The following is a 22638-nucleotide window of genomic DNA, read 5'->3' on the forward strand; positions in this document are numbered from 1 at the left end:
TGCGGCATTCGTTATTTCGGATAATTCATAACTTTGGACAGTGAATGTAATGAATACGAATTTATCCAAAGTTACGGATTATCCGAAATCACCAATTCCGCATCTATACGAATGGAATGTAACGAATTAAGAAAAATAAATAATAATAATAAAACTTTTTTTGCAAATTTTTCTGATATTATTATTATTATTATCCGAATTATTATCCGAAATATTGAATGCTGCATCTAAACAAATGGAATGTAACAAAATAATAATACCAAATAATAATATTAATGTAAACTTTTTATTATTTATTATTATTAATTCCTTACGTTCCATTCGTTTAGATGCGGCATTCATTACTTTGGATAATACGTAACTATCCGAAGTTACGAATTATCCGAAATCACTAATGCCGCATCTAAACGAATGGAATGTAACGAATAAAGAAAAATAAATAATGATAATAAAACTTTTTTGCTAATATTATTATTATTTAGTATTATTATTTTGTTACATTCCATTTGTTTAGATGCAGCATTCGTTATTTCGGATAATTCGTAACTTTGGATAGTGAACGGAATGAATACGAATTTATCCGAAGTTACGGATTATCCGAAATAACGGATGGTGCATCTAAACAAATGGAACGTAACAAATTAATAAAAATAAATAAAAAAAACATTTTATTATTAATTTGTTACTTTCCATCTGTTTAGAAACGGCATTCGTTATGTCAGATAATTCGTAACTTCGAATAATTTGTAACTTCGGATAAATTCGTATTCGTTACGTTCACTAACAGCCAAATCTGAAAGGAAATTTCAATACTTGTAATTTAATAGTTATTATTAGTTAGTTATTCGGATTTTTCGAATTTTTGGATTTTCTTTCTTATTTTTGGATTTTCGTTCTCAATTTCGGATATTCTTTCTGTTCAGATTTTTTAATTTTCTTGCTTATTTACAGATTTTCAAATTTTTCAAATTTATTCAAAATAACAAATTTCAATCGTAACGAACGACCCGAAAAACGAAAAAAAAATTAAAAAATGAATGAAACGATAACAAACAAATTTTTTGTCAGTGCACATGTCTATTACAAAGGCGGTCGATGAAAACATTTCCCCCGTAATTCCAGCCTCACATCCATATCACTTCTCCAAAATATCCCGTGCATGGCTAAAATGACAATTCTTCTACATGTGTTGAAGCTTTGTGAATTGAGCCTCATATGTTTGTATTTCAATGTTATTTTTTTCATTCTTTAGTTTCACATTTATAAATATTAAAACTCTATCAATTTGTTGTTTTTCGCTTTATTTATTTTTTATTGTCTGTATTTGATGTGAGGTATAATTCTGTGGGTGCGGAACTATCGATGTAACCTGACAGAAGAATGGACCACGCGAAATGATGAAACATAAATATAGGCTGCAGTAGTACTTATATATCACAAGGTGGTCATGTACTACATCCCACCTGTCCCGGATTCTGCGGGACCGTCCCGAGATTTCAACAAAATCCTGGCTTCCCCTGCATGTGGGGAGTTGCAACGGCGGCAGCAAACACTCAGGCTGGGTTTCGCACATGTGCGAAGTGAATGTGGGTTTCCCCCACATCCAATTCACATGACAGGCGCGGACGACCGCCTCTCAATGGAGCCGGTTCACACAGCTTTGGGGGGGGGCGCAGCCGCGGTCCGCATTCAAAAAGGATCCTTTGCATCTTTGTGTCCGATTCAAGTGACATGAATGGATGGAGAAGTTTGCTTTAAATTTTTGCTTTATTTTTCTAAATTCCAGCTCCACTATATACCTATATAGCATTAATGTACTTCTTTTGGCAAAAATAAAACAGATTTCCATTTATTCTACACACTCTTCATGGCTGTTCAAAACACTTCTTCATTACTTCTGCCTTACTTCCTGGTCAGAATATAGGTCACGACACAGGAAGGGGTTGACCAGCTGAGGGTAGAGGGTGTGTGCTAATGAGGTCAGCTGGTCAGCTCCTTCCTGTGTCATGCCCTAAAGTCTGTCCAGGAAGTAAGGCAGAAGTAGTGGATACGTGTTTTTAAACAGCCACGAAGAGAGTGAGGTAAGCGTGCGTGGAATTAATGGAAAGCTGTTTTATTCTTGCAAAAGAAGTACATTAACCACGTGCCGACCAGCTCGCGCAGATATACTGCGGCAGGTTGGCTCTCCTGTGCGAACCGACGTGCCCTAGTGTTAACCCCTTCCCTGCCAGTGTCATTTTTACTTTGATCAGTGCATTTTTATAGCACTGATCACTGTATTGGTGTCACCGGTCCCCAAAAAAAGTGTCATTTGGGGTCAGATGTGTCCGCCGCAATGTCGCAGTCCCGCTAAAAATCGCAGATCGGCGCCATTACTGGTAAAACAATAAAAATCAAAATGTCCCTAAATCTATCCCGTAGTTTGTAGACGCGATAACTTTTGCGCAAACCAGTCAATATATATATATATTTTTTTTTTTGGATATGTATTATAGCAGAAAGTAAAAAACACTGTATTGGTACATAGGGGAGCTGGAACTTTGAAAAAAAAAAAAAGGGTGAACTTAGCCTTTAATTGGTAAAATTCAGCAATTTACAACTAGCGGGAAGGCACCCGACCGTGAAAGCTCCACGAATGCAACAGCGATGTGCAGCAGAGTAGGACGCGGGTGTGCCGACAGCATCTATTTTGAGGTCCGTAGCCCAATCAGGTGTCCAGGAAGGAGGGTGAGTCCCTTTATCCTCCCTGCTACTAATCACTATCCCTATCTGACGGATGACCTGTCCCTACTCTACCTAAATGCAAAATATTCACCAAGCCTGGAAAAAGCCCTTAAATAGGCTCTGCCTAAACCAAGATGGCTGTCAGAGTCACATGGGGTGGCAGCATACAATCGGATTCCTTCCACAGTGACCCAGGAAACCATAGAGTAACCATGGTCCTCTTGACTTCCTCTCCTGCAGTTGAGTGCCACCCACAGTGGATAAAATAGATGGCACCTGATCTAGTCCCAAAGCCCAGTGCCAGAACAAGTTCAGGCACTTGGCTCCACCAATGTACATCGCCGGTCGGGTAGTGGTTAATTGGTTTGCGCAAAAGTTATCACGTCTACAAACTATGGGATAGATTTAGAGACTTTTATAAAAAAAATTATTGTTTTTACTGGTAATGGCATCAATTTGCAAATTTTTTTTTTAGGGACTGCGACATTGCGGCGGACAAATCTGACCCCAAATGACACTTTTGGGGGACCAGTGACATTATTACATTGATCTGTGCTATAACAAAAATGCACTGATCAGTGTAAAAATGACACTGCCGGGGAAGTGGTTAACACTAGGGGGCGAGCAAGGAGCTAAGTGTGTTCCCTGGGTGTGTTCTAAATTTAGGGGGGATGGGCTGCCAGGGACATGACAGAGATCACTGCTCCCGATCACTGGGAACAGAATATCTCTGACACGTCATCTGTCAGAACGGGGAATCGTCTTGTTTACAAAGGAAGATCCCAATTCTGCCTCTGTGATAGGCGCCAGCGGACATCGAGTCCGCCCGACCCATGGGCACGCTCGTGCAGCGGGCGCAAGAGCGCGCCACCCACGATTGCGCCTGCGCGAGCCGACGTACAATGGCGGCGGGTTCGCCTAGGAGAGCCAACCTGCCGCAGTCCAACTGCGGCGGCTGGTCTTGAACTGGTTAAAAGAAAACATAATAATTTGGGGGAAGTAATATTTTCTATAATTATTATTTACTGTTATATTTTTAATATTTCCAGCTGAAAATGCTGATTTTTAAAAATGTGTGCGCAAAATAAAAAAAGATACAACACAGCAGGAGCCTGCAGAGAATGAAACCACAGAGAGAAAATATTAATCTTAAAAGTCTTAATGTATGAAATATAACCGAAGAATGACCTACAGAGCAGAGGGCAAAATATTATAACATAACACAGGATGCAGTTATTAAAATCAACACAAGATGGCGATATCACTTTGATCGAGAGGACTGCTCAGATAGGAAGTGATGTAAGGACAGGAAGTGATGTCAGGAGAGGAAGTGATGTAATATAGAAACAGGAAATGATGTAAGCTAAAGACAAGACGTTATATAATTTAAAGACGGGAAGTTGTTAGCGAGAGAACGAGGTGGAGAGGAGACATCGCCGGATTACACAGAGGAGGTAATAAGATATTATTTTATATTTACACCCAGTAACCCCCCCCGTCATGTCCGTCCTCTTCATCAATAGTAATACAGAACCATTATTTATCCAACTGTCCATCCAGAGCCTCTGGTTTATAGACCAGATACATCCTAAATATAGAGCCATTTATCCAACCAGGGCTGCTGCCCCGTACAGCCTACCCGACAATCCCATCAGTTGCTGTGACCACAAGGTCTTCTTCGCTATAACGTCAACCCAAACCAGGAGGGAGGAAGCTTTGCTTTGGCCTGACTCATGGTGGATTAGTGAGATAAATGTCACCACCTCTCACTACACAGAATTATAAAGTAGTGATGAAAATGGATTTATGTCAATGTTCATAGACCTCCACCATCTGTCTTTACAAGACACCACCCGTTACAGTCCCTCCACCTCACTGCCTGGAAACAAAGATAAACAGTGCAAGGAGATTCTAAAAGTCAACAAGAAATGCACTGAGCTTCTGACTGAAGAAAGAACCATATAGAAGGTCCATCTCCATTCCTCAATATATCGTCATGTTCCCAACAAATGAGGAGGAGATACTGTATACCATATGAAAGGTCCATCTCCATTCCTCAATATAACGTCATGTTCCCAACAAATGAGGAGGAGATACTGTACACCATATGAAAGGTCCATCTCCATTCCTCAATATAACGTCATGTTCCCAACAAATGAGGAGGAGATACTGTACACCATATGAAAGGTCCATCTCCATTCCCCAATATAACGTCATGTTCCCAACAAATGAGGAGGAGATACTGTACATCATATGAAAGGCTCATCTCCATTCCTCAATATAATGTCATGTTCCCAACAAATGAGGAGGAGATACTGTACACCATATGAAAGGTCCATCTCCATTCCTCAATATAACGTCATGTTCCCAACAAATGAGGAGAAGATACTGTACACCATATGAAAGGTCCATCTCCATTCCTCAATATATCGTCATGTTCCCAACAAATGAGGAGGAGATACTGTACACCATATGAAAGGTCCATCTCCATTCCTCAATATATCGTCATGTTCCCAACAAATGAGGAGGAGATACTGTACACCATATGAAAGGTCCATCTCCATTCCTCAATATAACGTCATGTTCCCAACAAATGAGGAGGAGATACTGTACACCATATGAAAGGTCCATCTCCATTCCTCAATATAATGTCATGTTCCCAACAAATGAGGAGGAGATACTGTACACCATATGAAAGGTCCATCTCCATTCCTCAATATAACGTCATGTTCCCAACAAATGAGGAGAAGATACTGTACACCATATGAAAGGTCCATCTCCATTCCTCAATATATCGTCATGTTCCCAACAAATGAGGAGGAGATACTGTACACCATATGAAAGGTCCATCTCCATTCCTCAATATATCGTCATGTTCCCAACAAATGAGGAGGAGATACTGTACACCATATGAAAGGTCCATCTCCATTCCTCAATATAACGTCATGTTCCCAACAAATGAGGAGGAGATACTGTACACCATATGAAAGGTCCATCTCCATTCCTCAATATAACGTCATGTCCCCAACAAATGAGGAGGAGATACTGTACACCATATGAAAGGTCCATCTCCATTCCTCAATATAATGTCATGTTCCCTACAAATGAGGAGGAGATACTGTACACCATATGAAAGGTCCATCTCCATTCCTTAATATAATATTGTGCTTTTTGATATTTGATAAATTGTTTTCCTTATTTTACATTTTATTTTCACTCCTGTAGCACGTTTTCTCTCTGGCCATCCAGTGTAGAATGTTCCACTGACAGTTTTATGGTGGAACATGTTATATGCTAAATATTATATGAATCTTTTTGGTGATGTCGGAAGTCAAACTTGAAAACCCCCCCCCCCTCCCCCAATACCTTAAATAACATTTCGTTCTTCAGTGCACAACTACTGTTAGCTGGTATAGTTTGGGTTTATCATCTAATCCGGTTTATATTCATTGTGTTCTGTTATGATTGTACCCAATTTAATGCCAGAGATCTGGGAAAGTGTTGAATGATGGAATAAGGAGTATAAAAACAAACATAACATATAATAAAATTGTTTTTCAGCAGATGGGATAGGACTTTTGGAATCTGAATACATCAGAGACACATCTTGACATATCTCCCGATTGTACTGCAGAAGATGGTGACATTGCACAATATTCTTGTAGCAAGTTGAATGGATCCTTCTAATCCTGAGGAACCTTCTGATAAATCCCATACTATGACCTCAGATGTCCATCTAAGATCAATGGATCCTTCTAATCCTGAGGAACCTTCTGATAAATCCCATACTAGGCCTTCAGAGGTCCATCTAAGGTCAATGGATCCTCCTAATCCTGAGGAACCTTCTGATAAATCCCACACTATCACTTCAGATGTCCATCTAAGATTAATGGATCTTTCTAATCCTGAGGAACCCTCTGATCAATCCCATACTATGACCTCAGAGGTCCATCTAAGGTTAATGGATCCTTCTAGTCCTGAGGAACCTTCTGATAAATCCCATACTATGACTTCAGAGGTCCATCTAAGATCAATGGATCCTTCTAATCCTGAGGAACCTTCTGATAAATCCCATACTATGACTTCAGATGTCCATCTAAGATCAATGGATCCTTCTAATCCTGAGGAACCTTCTGATAAATCCCATACTATGACTTTAGATGTCCATCTAAGATCAATGGATCCTTCTAATTCTGAGGAACCTTCTGATCAATCCCATACTATGACTTCAGAGGTCCATCTAAGGTCAATGGATCCTTCTAGTCCTGAGGAACCTTCTGATCAATCCCATTCTATGACTTCAGAGGTCCATCTAAGATCAATGGATCCTTCAAATCCTGAAGAACCCTCTGATCAATCCCATTCTATGACTTCAGAGGTCCATCTAAGATCAATGGATCCTTCTAATTCTGAGGAACCTTCTGATCAATCCCATACTATGACTTCAGAGGTCCATCTAAGGTCAATGGATCCTTCTAGTCCTGAGGAACCTTCTGATAAATCCCATACTATGACTTCAGAGGTCCATCTAAGATCAATGGATCCTTCTAATCCTGAGGAACCTTCTGAGAATTCCCATACTATGACTTCAGATGACCATCTAAGTTCTCACAATGCTGACAGATCAACAGATCCATCCTTTCCCCTAAAATCCTCTTCAAGCCATGAGGGAGCTCACACAGGAGGGAGCTCATTATCGTGTTTGGTGTGCGGGAAAACATTCACTAAGAAAAAAGGACTTCTTGGACACCAGAAAACGCACAAGAATGAGCGTCCTTATTCGTGTTCAAAGTGCGGAAAATGCTATTCTGACAAATCGTACCTCCTGAAACACCAAAGAAGTCACACCGGTGAGCGTCCCTACTCATGTTCCGAATGTGGGAAATGTTTTATTAGGAAAGTAAATCTTCGTAGTCACCTGAGAACTCATACAGGTGAGCGTCCCTATTCCTGTGTAGAATGCGGAAAATGTTTTGCTGAACAAGGAAACCTTCTTAATCACCAGAGAGTTCATACAGGTGAGCGTCCCTTTTCCTGTTCAGAGTGCGGAAAATGTTTTTCTGAAAAAGGAACCCTTATGAAACACCAAAGACTTCACACTGGTGAGCTTCCCTATACATGTTCAGAGTGCGGGAAAAGTTTTCCACGCAAAGGATCTCTTCTTACGCACCAGAGACGTCATACGGGCGAATATCCCTTTTCCTGCTTGGAGTGCGGCAAATGTTTTTCCGACAAAAGAAACCTTCTTAAACACCAGAGAGTTCACACAGGTGAGCGTCCCTTTTCCTGTTCAGAGTGTGGAAAATGTTTTTCTGAACAAGGAAACCTTCGTAAACACGAAAGACGTCACACTGGTGAGCGGGCTGAGCTGTCAAGTGAGCGTCCTTATTCATGTTCAGAGTGCGGAAAAAGTTTTGCATTAAAAGCAGTCCTCGTTAGACACCAGAGAATTCACAGAGGCGAGCGTCCCTATTCATGCTTGGTGTGCGGGAAATCTTTCACTACCAAAGGAAACCTTTTTACTCACCAGAAATTTCACTCAGGTGAGCGCCCTTATTCGTGTTCAACGTGCGGGAAGTGTTTCACCTTAAAGGCAGACCTTGTTAGACACCAGAAAATTCACTCAGATGAGCGTCCCTTTACATGTTTAGAGTGCGGGAAATGTTTCTCTTCCAACGGATCCCTTGTTACTCACCAGAAATTTCACTCAGGCGAGCGCCCTTATTCGTGTTCAACGTGCGGGAAATGTTTCACCATGAAAGGAGGCCTTGTTTCTCACCAGAAAATTCACTCGGGCGAGCGTCCCCATTCATGTTCGCAGTGTGGGAAGACTTTCACTACCAAAGGAGCCCTTGCTTCTCACCAGAGAACTCACTCAGGCGAGCGTCCCTATTTATGTACGGAGTGCGGGAAATGTTTCACTGTGAAACAATCTCTTCTTGCGCACATGACAAGACACAGTTCAGAGCATCCAAACAACTTTCAGACTGTGGTAAATGTCGTACAGATCACATAGGTCTAATCGGAGAGGAGACGCCTGCTGGCGCGTTTCGTCAAATGGACGATGGCTTTTATCGGGTGGAACTGTTCAGTCCATGGAACACCTGGAGGAGAAAAAATGATTATATAATGGGGGACATCCTGGCAAAACTCCTGTTTCATTTATAGGTGGAGCTTATCAGGTCTTCTGTTGGGTTCTCCGGTTTCTTGAAGACTCCAAATGGTGAGATGTTCTTCCTGTAGGTTCCTCCCGTCCCCCTTTACCACCACCACTTAGCCTTATTCCCACTCTTGTTTTTCCATTTTGCTATCAAATAAAAATACAGCATGTAGAGTGGTTGTCCCTCGTAGTCGCCGGTTTGCAAACCCAGGAACTCAATGATAGAGGCCTCCAAGGGAACAATTATAACCCAACGAGCCTCAGATGTTCAGGGGAATGGTCCAAGAGGTTCAACCACCTCACAGCAAATTGGGAGCCAAGTGATCAGATTTGTGTTTTTAGGGGTATTCAGTAGAGGAGATGGAGGATGGGAACTGGGGAAGGGGATTGGCATATGAAGGGACGGGTGATTTACATATGAATGTTGCAATATTTGGATATGAATTTACATTTATATGTAAATCACCAAATTCAATCATACGCAGTGTGACCGGGCAGTGCTGGGTGGAAGGTAGTGACGGTCTTGGACTTCATGCTGGGATCTTGGGACAGAATCCCTGATGAAGCCTTCAAGGAATAGGTGACTAAAAATCAGGACTATCCCAACAAATCCGGGATGAAGCCTTCAAGGAACAGGCAACTAAAAATCAGGACTATCCCAACAAATCCGGGATGAAGCCTTCAGGGAACAGGCGACTAAAAATCAGGACTATCCCAACAAATCCGGGATGAAGCCTTCAAGGAATAGGCGACTAAAAATCAGGACTATCCCAACAAATCCGGGATGAAGCCTTCAAGGAACAAGCGACTAAAAATCAGGACTATCCCAACAAATCCAGGATGAAGCCTTCAAGGAACAGGTGACTAAAAATCAGGACTATCCCAACAAATCCGGGATGAAGCCTTAAAGGAACAGGCGACTAAAAATCAGGATGATCCCAACAAATCCGGGACTGTTGGCAAGTACGTAATTATAGTGATAAAGCTCTCATAGAAAACAGGACTGTTTTTGCAAAGGCGGCACCATGAAAAATTGGCAATGGGCAAGACACCGAGAGCAATGACAATATATGGGGCAACCAACACATGCCGTCTTTTAAAAGTGAGGGGGCAGATCAGTACTGCTTTCTATGAGAACTTTATTACTATAATTAGATGCTGTACTTGCCAACAGTCCCGGATTGGTTGGGATAGTCCTGATTTTTAGTCGCCTGTCTCTCGTAGTCCTCAGTTTGCAAACCTAGGAACTCAATGATAATAGCCTCCAAGGGAACAATTATAACCCAATGAGCCCTTAGATGTTCAGGGGAATGGTCCAAGAGGTTCAATCCCATCACAGCAAATTGGGAGCCAAGTGATCAGATTTGTGTTTTTAGGGGTGTCCAGTAGAGGAGATGGAGGGTGGGAACTGGGGGAGGGGATTGGCATATGAATGAGCGGGTTATTTACATATGAATGTTGCAATATTTGGATATGAATTACATTTATATGTAAATCCCCAAATTCAATCATACGCAGTGTGACCGGGCAGTGCTCGGTGGAGGTAGTGATAGTCTTGGGTTTCATGCTGGGATTTCGGGACAGAATCCCTGATGAAGCCTTCAAGGAATAGGTGAATAAAAATCAGGACTATCCCAACAAATCCGGGATTGAAGCCTTCAAAGAACAGGCGACTAAAAATCAGGACTATCCCAACAAATCCGGGATTGAAGCCTTCAAGGAACAGGCGACTAAAAATCAGGACTATCCCAACAAATCCGGGATGAAGCCTTCAAAGAACAGGCGACTAAAAATCAGGACTATCCCAACAAATCCGGGATTGAAGCCTTCAAGGAACAGGCGACTAAAAATCAGGACTATCCCAACAAATCCGGGATTGAAGCCTTCAAGGAACAGGCGACTAAAAATCAGGACTATCCCAACAAATCCGGGATGAAGCCTTCAAAGAACAGGCGACTAAAAATCAGGACTATCCCAACAAATCCGGGATTGAAGCCTTCAAAGAACAGGCGACTAAAAATCAGGACTATCCCAACAAATCCAGGATGAAGCCCTCAAGGAACAGGTGACTAAAAATCAGGACTTTCCCAACAGATCCGGGACCGTTGGCAAGTATGTAATTATAGTGATAAAGCTCTCATAGGAAACAGGACTGATCTGCTCCCACATTCGCAAAGGCGGCCCCATGAAAAATTGGCAATGGGCAAAACACCAAGAGCAATGACAATACATGGGGCAACCAACACGTGCCATCTTTGAAAATGAGGGGGCAGATCAGTACTGCTTTATTACTATAATTACATACTGTACTTGCCAACAGTCCCGGATTGGTTGGGATAGTCCTGATTTTTAGTCGCCCATGTCTCATAGTCACCAGTTAGCAAACCCAGGAACTCAATGATAAAAGCCTCCCAGGGAACAATTATAACCCAACGAGCCTCAGATTTTCAAGGGAATGGCCCAAAAGGTTCAATCCCATCACAGCAAATGTATGAGTGCTGCCAAACATGAGGTCAGCCTGTCAGTGATCAGACCATACGCCGCACACTGCATCAAATTGGTCTGCATGACTGTCGTCCCAGAAGGAAGCCTCTTCTAAAGATGATGCACAAGAAAGCCCGCAAACAGTTTGCTGAAGACAAGCAGACTAAGGAGATGGATTACTGGACCCATGTCCTGTGGTCTGATGAGACCAAGATAAACGTATTTGGTGTCAGATGGTGACAAGCGTGTGTGGGGGCAACCAGGTGAGGAGGACAAAGACAAGTGTGTCTTGTCTACAGTCAAGCATGGTGGTGGGAGTGTCATGGTCTGGGGCTGCATGAGTGCTGCCGGCACTGGGGAGCTACAGATCATTGAGGGAACCATGAATGCCAACATGTACTGTGACATACTGAAGCAGAGCATGATCCCCTCCCTTCAGAGACTGGGCCACAGGGTAGTATTCCAACATGATAACCACCCCAAACACACCTCCAGGACCACCACTGCCTTGCTAAAGAAGCTGAGGGTAAAGGTGACGGACTGGCCAAGCATGTCTCCAGACATAAACCCTATTGATCATCTGTGGGGCATCCTCAAACGGAAGGTGGAGAGCGCAAGGTCTCTAACATCCACCAGCTCTGTGATGTCATCATGGAGGAGTAGAAGAGGACTCCAGTGGCGACCTGTGAAGCTCTGGTGAACTCCATACCCAAGAGGGTTAAGGCAGTGCTGGAAAATAAAGGCGGCCACACAAAATATTGACACTTTGGGCCCAATTTGGACATTTTCACTTAGGGGTGTACTGACTTTTGTTGCCAGCGGTTTAGACATTAATGGCTGTGTGTTGCAGTTACAGTTTTTCACATTTCTTTAGTCACTTCCTGGTTCCATGACTAGGCAAATGGTGTCATACATCCCAGGAGTCTTCAGGACTTTCTCAGCTATGCACACATTCATGCCTATATAGCTTAGCTAAGGGCAGATGGAATCCAGAAAGTAAGCTAAATGAATAATTTGCCCTTACTTAACCACTAGCCGACCGGCGCACCATGATGTACGTCGGCACAATGGCACAGCTGGGCAAATGGGTGTACAGGTACGTCCCCTTTAACTTGTGGGCGCATGCACACCCGTTGCGTACTCCAAGACGGTGCCTGTGAGTCCCGTGGACTCGATGTCCACCGGGGGGCCTGCAATCGTGTTACGGAGCAGAAGAACGGGGAGATGTAAACAAAGCATTTCCCCGTTCTGCCTAGTGACATGACAGCGATCCCCCGCTCCCTGTCATCGGGAGCGGTGATCGCTGTCATGTCAGTGCTAGCCCACCACCCCACAGTTAGAATCACTCCCTAGGACACACTTAACCCCTTCATCGCCCCCCTAGTGTTTAACACCTTCCCAGCCAGTGACATTTACACAGTAATCAGTGCATTTTTATAGCACTGATCGCCGTATAAACAACAATGGTCACAAAATAGTGTCAAAAGTGTCCGCCACAATGTCGCAGTCACGATAAAAATCGCAGATTGCCGCCATTACTAGTAAAAAAAAATAATAATAATAAAAGTGAAATAAATCTATCCCCTATTTTATAGACTGATATGTAGAAGAATACGTATCGGCCTAAACTGAGAAAGACATTTTGGGTTTTTTTTTTATATATTTTTTTGGGGATATTGATTATAGCAAAAAGTAAAAAATATTCCTTTTTTTTCAAAATTGTCACTCTTTTTATTTTTTTGTTTATAGCGCAAAAAATAAAAAAACGCAAATACCACCAAAAGAAAGCTCTATTTGTGTGGGGGACGTCAGTTTTGTTTGGGTGCCACGTCGCACGGCCGCTCAATTGTCAGTTAAAGCGACGCAGTGCCGAATCGCAAAAAGCGCTCTGTCCAGGAAGGGGGGTAAATCCTTCCGGGGCTGAAGTGGTTAAGATGGCCATGGCCAGAAATGCTAGGGGGGGGGGTGTTTTTAAGTCATTTTTCAGTACAATAAAGAAGTGTGGAGACATGTGTGGATGGAGACGTTTGCTGTAAATATTACAAATGAAATAAACGGCGCAAATTTTGGTTTGTGGTGCTCAGATGCCTTGTAATTGCGCTTGAAAGGCTAGGTTCTCCTTTTTTTTTTCTAAATTCCAGCTTCCCTATATACCAATATAGCATTAATGTACTTCTTTTGCAAAAATAAAACAGATTTCCATATATTCTACACACTCTTCATGGCTGTTCAAAACACTTCTTCATTACTTCTGCCTTACTTCCTGGTCAGACTATAGGTCATGACACAGGAAGGGGTCGACCAGCTGAGGGTAGAGGGTGTGTGCTAATGAGGTCAGCTGGTGAATTCCTTCCTGTGTCATACCCTAAAGTCTGTCCAGGAAGTAAGGCAGAAGCAATGGATACATGTTTTTTAAACAGCCATGAAGAGAGTGAGTTAAGCATGAGTACAGTTAATGGAAGCCTGTTTTATTCTTGCAAAAGAAGTACATTAACCACTTGCTGACCAGCTCACGCAGATTGGCTCTCCTGCACGAACCGATGTACCTGTACAAAGGAGGATAGCAGACGCGCGCATGCCGTGAACTTAGCCTTTAATTGGTAAAATTCAGCAATTTACAAGTAGCTGGAAGGCACCCGACTGTGAAAACTCCACGAATGCAACAGCGATGTGAGGCGGAGTAGGACGCGGGTGTGCCGTCAGCATCTATTTTGAGGTGCTTACCCCAATGAGGTGTCCAGGAAGGATGGTGAGTCCCTTTCCTCTCCCTGCTGCTAATCACTATCCCTATCTGATGGATGACCTGTCCCTACTCTACCTAAACGCAAAATACTCATCAAGCCTGGGAGCCAGGGCCTTAAATAGGCTCTGCCTAAACCAAGATGGCTGCCAGAGTCACATAGGGTGGCAGCATCCAATCGGATCGCTTCCACAGTGACCTAAATAAACCATAGAGTAACCATGGTCCTCTTGACTTCCTCTTCTGTGGTCGACCCACAGTGGAGAAAATAGACAGCACCTGATCTAGGCTGAGTCCCAAAGCCCAGTGCCAGAACAAGTTCAGGCAGTTGGCTCCCCTAATGTACCTCTCAGGGGTATGTTGGCACCGGGCACCCAGATTATATTTCACGCATCTCCTGACACCAAGCTCATCCACTCTATGGCAGCTGGAGATTTGCTCCGCCAATGATACACGGCCTGAGTCCAGGGAAGCTTCCTCTAGGCTCCGCCTTGGTTTTGATGTGCCCAATGGGAGGAGGAGCCCAGCAGGAAGTACTTCCCCCTAGGACTGAGCCACACTGTATCTGAGTTTTATTGGTGTCCTTTTTTTCCCCCACAAATAGAGCTTTCTTTTGGTGGTAGTTGATCACCTCTGCGATTTTAATTTTTTGCGTTATAAATAAATAAAAAAAGACAATTTTGAAGAAAAACAATATTTATTGCTATAATAAATATACCCCCCCCCCCAAAAAAAAAGTTTATTTATGGTCAATATATATTCTTCTACATACTTTCGGTAAAAAAAATTTGCAATAAGCGTATATTGATTGGTTTGCGCAAAAGTTATCACGTCTACAAATTATGGGATAGGTTTAGGGGCTTTTATTTATTTTTATTGGTAATGGTGCTGATCTAACACTAGGGGGCGATCAAGGGTTTGAGTGTGTTCCCTGGGTGTGTTCTAACTGTAAGGGGGGAGGATGGGCTACCCGGGACATGACAGAGATCACTGCTCTGGATCACTGGGAACATAAGATCTCTGTCATGTCATCTGTCAGAACGGGGAATCGCCTTGTTTACAAAGGAAGATCCCAATTCTGCCTCTGTACTAGGCGCCAGCGGACATCGAGCCCGCCCGACCCATGGGCGCGCTCGTGCAGCGGGCGCGAGAGGGCGCCGCCCACAATTGCGCCTGCGCGACCTGACGTACAATGGCGGCGGTTCGCCTAGGAGAGCCAACCTGCCGCAGTACAACTGAGGCGTCTGGTCTTAAAGTGGTTTAAAGAAAACATAATAATAATTTTGGGGAATTTAATATTTTTCTATAATTATTATTTTCTATTAGATTTTTAATATTTCCAGCTGAAAATGCAGATTTTTAAAAAATGTGTGCGCAAAATAAAAAAAAAAGATACAACACAGCAGGAGCCTGCAGAGAATTAAGCCACAGAGATAAAATATTGTATTATATATTCAGTTTGAACTGAAGTATAATGTCTATATATTATATATAATGTGTGTCTTAATGTATGAAATATAACAGAAGAATGAACTACAGAGCAGAGGGCAAAATATTATAACATAACACAGGATGCAGTTATTAAAATCGCCACAAGATGGCGATATCACTTCGATCGGGAGGACTGCTCAGACAGGAAGTGATGTAAGGACAGGAAGTGATGTAAGACAAAGACAAGACGTTATATAGTCTATATACGGAGAGAGCGAGGTGGAGAGGAGACATCACCGGATCACACAGAGGAGGTAATAAAATCTTGTTTCATATTTACACCCAGTAACCCCCCCCCCCGTCATGTCCGTCCTCTTCCTCAATAGTCACTGTGACGTCTTTTATCTCCAACATCCACTACTACAGACATATCACATCCTGTATATTGGATATATTTTATAATATGTGTCCAGGTACATCCTAAATATAGAACCATTTATCCAACTGTCCATCCAGAGCCTCTGATTTATAGACCGGATACATCCTAAATATAGAGCCATTTATCCAACTGTCCATCCAGAGCCTCTGGTTTATAGACCGGATACATCCTAAATATAGAGCCATTTATCCAACTGTCCATCCAGAGCCTCTGGTTTATAGACCGGATACATCCTAAATATAGAGCCATTTATCCAACTGTCCATCCAGAGCCTCTGGTTTATAGACCGGATACATCCTAAATATAGAACCATTTATCCAACTGTCCATCCAGAGCCTCTGGTTTATAGACCGGATACATCCTAAATATAGAACCATTTATCCAACTGTCCATCCAGAGCCTCTGGTTTATAGACCGGATACATCCTAAATATAGAGCCATTTATCCAACTGTCCATCCAGAGCCTCTGGTTTATAGACCGGATACATCCTAAATATAGAGCCATTTATCCAACTGTCCATCCAGAGCCTCTGGTTTATAGACCGGATACATCCTAAATATAGAGCCATTTATCCAACTGTCCATCCAGAGCCTCTGGTTTATAGACCGGATACATCCTAAATATAGAGCCATTTATCCAACTGTCCATCCAGAGCCTCTGGTTTATAGACCGGATACATCCTAAATATAGAGCCATTTATCCAACTGTCCATCCAGAGCCTCTGGTTTATAGACCGGATACATCCTAAATATAGAACCATTTATCCAACCAGGGCTGCTGCTAGAAATCATGGTGCCCCGTAGAGCCTACCTGACAATCCCATCAGTTGCTGTGACCACAAGGTCTTCTTCACTATAATGTCAACCCAAACCAGGAGGGAGGAAGCTTTGCTTTGGCCTGACTCATGGTGGATTAGTGAGATAAATGTCACCACCTCTCACTACACAGAATTATAAAGTAGTGATGAAAATGGATTTATGTCAATGTTCATAGACCTCCACCATCTGTCTTTACAAGACACCACCCGTTACAGTCCCTCCACCTCACTGCCTGGAAACAAAGATAAACCGTGCAAGGAGATTCTAAAAGTCAACAAGAAAAGCACTGAGCTTCTGACTGAAGAAAGAACCATATGGAAGGCCCATCTCCATTCCTCAATATAACGTCATGTTCCCAACAAATGAGGAGGAGATACTGTACATCATATGAAAGGTCCATCTCCATTCCTCAATATAACGTCATGTTCCCAACAAATGAGGAGGAGATACTGTACACCATATGAAAGGTCCATCTCCATTCCTCAATATAACGTCATGTTCCTAACAAATGAGGAGGAGATACTGTACACCATATGGAAGGCCCATCTCCATTCCTCAATATAACGTCATGTTCCCAACAAATGAGGAGGAGATACTGTACATCATATGAAAGGTCCATCTCCATTCCTCAATATAACGTCATGTTCCCAACAAATGAGGAGGAGATACTGTACACCATATGAAAGGTCCATCTCCATTCCTCAATATAATGTCATGTTCCCAACAAATGAGGAGGAGATACTGTACACCATATGAAATGTCCATCTCCATTCCTCAATATAACGTCATGTTCCCAACAAATGAGGAGGAGATGCTGTACACCATATGAAAGGTCCATCTCCATTCCTCAATATAATGTCATGTTCCCAACAAATGAGGAGGAGATACTGTACACCATATGAAAGGTCCATCTCCATTCCTCAATATAACGCCATGTTCCCAACAAATGAGGAGGAGATACTGTACACCATATGAAAGGTCCATCACCATTCCTCAATATAACGTCATGTTCCCAACAAATGAGGAGATACTGTACATCATATGAAAGGTCCATCTCCATTCCTCAATATAACGTCATGTTCCCAACAAATGAGGAGGAGATACTGTACATCATATGAAAGGTCCATCTCCATTCCTCAATATAACGTCATGTTCCCAACAAATGAGGAGGAGATACTGTACATCATATGAAAGGTCCATCTCCATTCCTCAATATAACGTCATGTTCCCAACAAATGAGGAGGAGATACTGTACACCATATGAAAGGTCCATCTCCATTCCTCAATATAACGTCATGTTCCCAACAAATGAGGAGGAGATACTGTACACCATATGAAAGGTCCATCTCCATTCCTCAATATAATATTGTGCTTTTCGTTTGGTAAATTGTTTTCCTTATTTTACATTTTATTTTCTGTCCTGTAGCACGTTTTCTCTCTGACCATCCAGTGTAGAATGTTCCACTGACAGTTTTATGGTGGAACATGTTATATGCTAAATATTATATGAATCTTTTTGGTGATGTCGGAAGTCAAACTTGAAACCCCCCCCCCCCCCTCCTTTCCCCCAATAAATAACGTTTCGTTCTTCAGTGCACAACTATTGTTAGCTGGTATAGTTTGGGTTTATCATCTAATCCGGTTTATATTCATTGTGTTCTGTTATAATTGTACCCAATTTAATGCCAGAGATCTGGGAAAGTGTTGAATGATGGAATAAGGAGTATAAAAACAAACATAACATATAATAAAATTGTTTTTCAGCAGATGGGATAGGACTTTTGGAATCTGAATACATCAGAGACACATCTTGACATATCCCCCGATTGTACTGCAGAAGATGGTGACATTGCACAATATTCTTGTAGCAAGTTGAATGGATCCGTCTAATCCTGAGGAATCTTTTGATAAATCCCATACTATGACATCAGAGGTCCATCTAAGATCAATGGATCCTTCTAATCCTGAGGAACCTTCTGATAAATCCCATACTATGACATCAGAGGTCCATCTAAGATCAATGGATCCTTCTAATCCTGAGGAACCTTCTGATCCATCCAGTCCCTTAAAATCCTCTTCAAGCCACGAGGGAGCTCACACAGGAGGGAGCTCATTATCATGTACGGTGTGCAGAAAAACATTCACTAAGAGAAAAGGACTTCTTAAACACCAGAAAACTCACAAGAATGAGCGTCCTTATTCATGTTCAGAGTGCGGGAAATGTTTCACCATGAAAGGAGGCCTTGTTAGTCACCAGAGAATTCACTCAGGCGAGCGTCCTTTTTCATGTTCAGAGTGTGGGAAATGTTATTCTGACAAAGCGTACCTTCTGAAACACCAACGAAGTCACACCGGTGAGAGTCTCTATTCATGTTCCGAATGTGGGAAATGCTTTATTAGGAAAGTAAATCTTCGTGTTCACCTGAGAACTCATACAGGTGAGCGTCCCTATTCCTGTTTAGAGTGCGGAAAATGTTTTGCTGAACAAGGAAACCTTCTTAATCACCAGAGAATTCATACGGGCGAGCGACCCTTTTTCTGTTCGGAGTGCGGAAAATGTTTTTCTGAAAACTCAACCCTTCTGAAACACCAAAGACTTCACACTGGTGAGCGTCCCTATTCATGTTCAGAGTGCGGGAATAGTTTTAAACATAAAGGATCTCTTCTTACGCACCAGAGACGTCACACGGGCGAGTGTCCTTTTTCCTGCTTGGAGTGCAACAAATCTTTTTCCAACAAAAGAACCCTTCTTAATCACCAGAGAGTTCATACGGGTGAGCGTCCCTTTTCCTGTTCGGAGTGTGGAAAATGTTTTTCTGAACAAGCAAACCTTCGTAGACACAAAAGACTTCACGCTGGAAAGCAGTCAAGTGAGGGTCCTTATTCATGTTCAGAGTGCGGGAAATGTTTCACCATGAAAGAAGGCCTTGTTAGTCACCAGAGAATTCACTCAGGTGAGCGTCCTTTTTCATGTTCTGAGTGTGGGAAATGTTTCACCATGAAAGGATACCTTATTAGACACCAGAAATCTCACTCAGGTGAGCGTCCCTATTTATGTACGGAGTGCGGGAAATGTTACACTGTTAAACAATCTCTTCTTGCACACATGACAAGACACATCTCAGAGCATCCGAACAACTTTCAGACTGTGGTAGATGTTGTACAGATTACATAAGTCTAATCGGAGAGAAGGCGCCCACTGACGCGTTTCGTCAAATGGACGATGGCTTTTATTGGATGGAACTGTTCAGTCCATAGAACACCTGGAGGAGAAAAAATGATTATATAATGGGGGACATCCTGGCAAACGTCATGTTTCATCTTTAGGTTGAGCTTATCAGGTCTTCTGTTGGGTTCTCCGGTTTCTTGAAGACTCCCAAATGGTGAGGGGTTCCTCCTGTAGGTTCCTCCTGTCCCCCTTTACCACCACCACTTAGCCCTATTCCCACTCTCGTTTTTCCATTTTGCTATCAAATAAAAATACAGCATGCAGAGTGGTAGTCCCTCGTAGCCACTGGTTTGCAAACCCAGGAACTCTATGATAAAAGCCTCCAAGGGAACAATTATAACCCAACGAGCCTTTAGATGTTCAGGGGAATGGTCCAAGAGGTTCAATCCCATCACAGCAAATTGGGAGCCAAGTGATCAGATTTGTGTCTTTAGGGGTATTCAGTAGAGGAGATGGTGGGTGGGAACTGGGGGAGGGGATCGGCATATGAAGGAACAGGTGATTTACATATGAATGTTGCAATATTGATATGAATTACATTTATATGTAAATCACCCAATTCAATTGTACGCAATGTGACCGGGCAGTGCTGGGCGGTGGTGGTGACGGTCCTGGGCGGCACCATAAAAATTGGCAATGGGCAAGACACTGAGAGCAATGACAACACATGGGGCAACCTATGCGTGCCGTCTTGGCAAATGTGAGAGCAGATCAGTACTGTTTTCTATTAGAACTTTATTACTATAATTACATACTTGCTAATCATTCAGGATTGGTTGGGATAGTCCTGATTTTTAGTCGCCCGTACCTTGAAGTCTTCATCCCAGATTTTGTCCCGAGATCGCAGCATGAAGCCCAGAACTGTCCCTACCCCTGCCCAGCCACATTTTGTACAACTGGATTTGGTTATCTGCATATGAAATCAATTCATATTCAAATATTGGGGGCGTAACATTGGCAGGCTAATTCTAATCATAGGAAAACCATCCAAAATAGAATATAATTTCATGCAGAATTGACAGTTTCCTTAACGAACACTATAATTACATACTTGCCAACAGTCCCTGATTTGTTGGGATAGTCCTGATTTTTAGTCGCCTGTCCCTGAAGGGATAGAACAGCTTGAATAAAAATTGCCCAATATGTGGACAACATAATGACAATACACGGGCCACACAACAAGTGCATACTGTGCTGTATGAATAGACAGTGATCAGATTTGTGTTTTTAGGGGTGTTCAGTAGAGGAGATGGAGGGTGGGAACTGGGGGAGGGTAGTGATGGTCTTCATGCTCTGATCTCAGGACAAAGCCTGAGGTTCAGCCTTCAAGGGACAGCTGATTAAAAATCGGGTCTATCCCAACAAATCCGGGACAGTTTGTAAGTATATCATTATAGTAATAAAGTTCTCATAGAAAACAGTACTGATCTACTCCCAAATATACAAAGATTGCACCAGAAATCTCAGGACAAAGCCTGAGGTTCAGACTTCAAGGGACAGGTGATTAAAAATCGGGTCTATCCCAACAAATCTGGGACAGTTTGTAAGTATATAATTATAGTAATAAAGTTCTCATAGAAAACAGTACTGATCTACTCCCAAATATACAAAGATTGCACCAGAAAAAAATGCCCAATATGTGGGCAACATAATGACACTACATGGGGCAGCCAACAAAGAACTGTGGCAACATATGACTAATTGTATAAAATAGACAGTCACGGAATTAGCAATGGCGAAAATGCAGGAACATGGTCTGCCAAATTCAGTTGTACACAATGTGACTGGGCGTATTGCATGATCGAAGCTACTGTTGTATACTGTTCTACACTACATTACTGTTTGGGAAACCCATGGAATACAAATACTGCAGTATAAATGGCTATCTGAAGAAAAGAAGACAAGAGACTATATCCTGTACTGTAAAGGCCTTGCAGTGTTGCCACCACTACTTTGAGTAACTGTACTGCATTATATTGTCTTGTTAGCACTATTTGCCTCAGTATTGTGTCAGACTTGTATGCCATTACGGTTTTTGTGTTTAATGTTCGAACCTGCTCCAGTAAACTTATATTCTGGTTTAATACAATCTGTTGTGAGGATTGTTTATTCTCAGGACAGGTGTAGCAGTGTATTCCCAGGTGACAACACAGGTAAAGTGCATGTAATCTGTGATTATTCAATTGTCTTTTTTATTATTGGGTTTTGCACCGACACTGTTACACTGTGTCAAGCGGGTTGAGCCAAATCCTTGGAGTTGGGAAGAGCAGCGTACAGGCCCAATCAATTACCAGCAGCTCCTTCGGGGGTAAGTGCTACAGATGCAATAACCCCCCCCCCCTTCTGAGTCACTTCTTGTCTCCGCCCCCCTATCCACTCCTGAGCACTGTCTCTAGGCTCCACCCCCTACCCACCTCCCAGTACGGCCTCTTTAGAGAATACAGAACCAAATACAATTTTGTGCTACTAAGTAATTTGAACGGAATTAGTTAATGATAAAAAGAAAGACAGTAAAACAGTGAGCAACAATAGACCCCACCCAAGCAGCAATAGATCCCTCACACAACAATAGGCCTCCCCCCCAGCAACAAAATAACACCCCAGCAACAATA

General features: G+C 42.5%; 1 protein-coding gene across 2 annotated transcripts; it reads left to right on the forward strand.

Moving 5' to 3' along the window:
• Positions 1-4063: 4063 nt before the first annotated feature.
• LOC143955235 (uncharacterized) lies at positions 4064-22115 on the forward strand. Of its 2 annotated transcripts, XM_077465318.1 has the most exons (4): positions 4064-4178; positions 6286-8667; positions 19048-19151; positions 19236-22115. In XM_077465318.1, the coding sequence occupies exons 2-4, from the start codon at positions 6398-6400 to the stop codon at positions 19970-19972; spliced, it is 3111 nt and encodes a 1036-aa protein (XP_077321444.1). In that variant the 5' UTR covers positions 4064-4178; positions 6286-6397; the 3' UTR covers positions 19973-22115. The 2 variants fall into 2 exon arrangements, with proteins under 2 accessions (XP_077321444.1, XP_077321443.1); XM_077465317.1 differs by lacking the exons at positions 19048-19151; positions 19236-22115 and having other exon boundaries at positions 4091-4178; positions 6289-13265.
• The last annotated feature ends 523 nt before the right edge of the window (positions 22116-22638 follow it).

Source organism: Lithobates pipiens, unplaced genomic scaffold, assembly GCF_037356315.1.
Source record: "Lithobates pipiens isolate NorthernLeopardFrog02 unplaced genomic scaffold, aLitPip1_a1.2 Scaffold_35, whole genome shotgun sequence".
NCBI lineage: Eukaryota > Metazoa > Chordata > Amphibia > Anura > Ranidae > Lithobates > Lithobates pipiens.

What these genes read in the sequence shown, in the direction of transcription:
- LOC143955235 (XM_077465318.1), top strand. Translation starts at nt 6,398, where the DNA reads ATGGATCCTTCTAATCCTGAGGAACCTTCTGATAAATCCCATACTATG. An exon ending in GTGAAACAATCTCTTCTTGC is followed by an intron (nt 8,668 to 19,047) that starts GCACATGACAAG and finishes AGGCCTTGTTAG; the next exon opens with TCACCAGAGAATTCACTCAG. An exon ending in ACACCAACGAAGTCACACCG is followed by an intron (nt 19,152 to 19,235) that starts GTGAGAGTCTCT and finishes GAACTCATACAG; the next exon opens with GTGAGCGTCCCTATTCCTGT.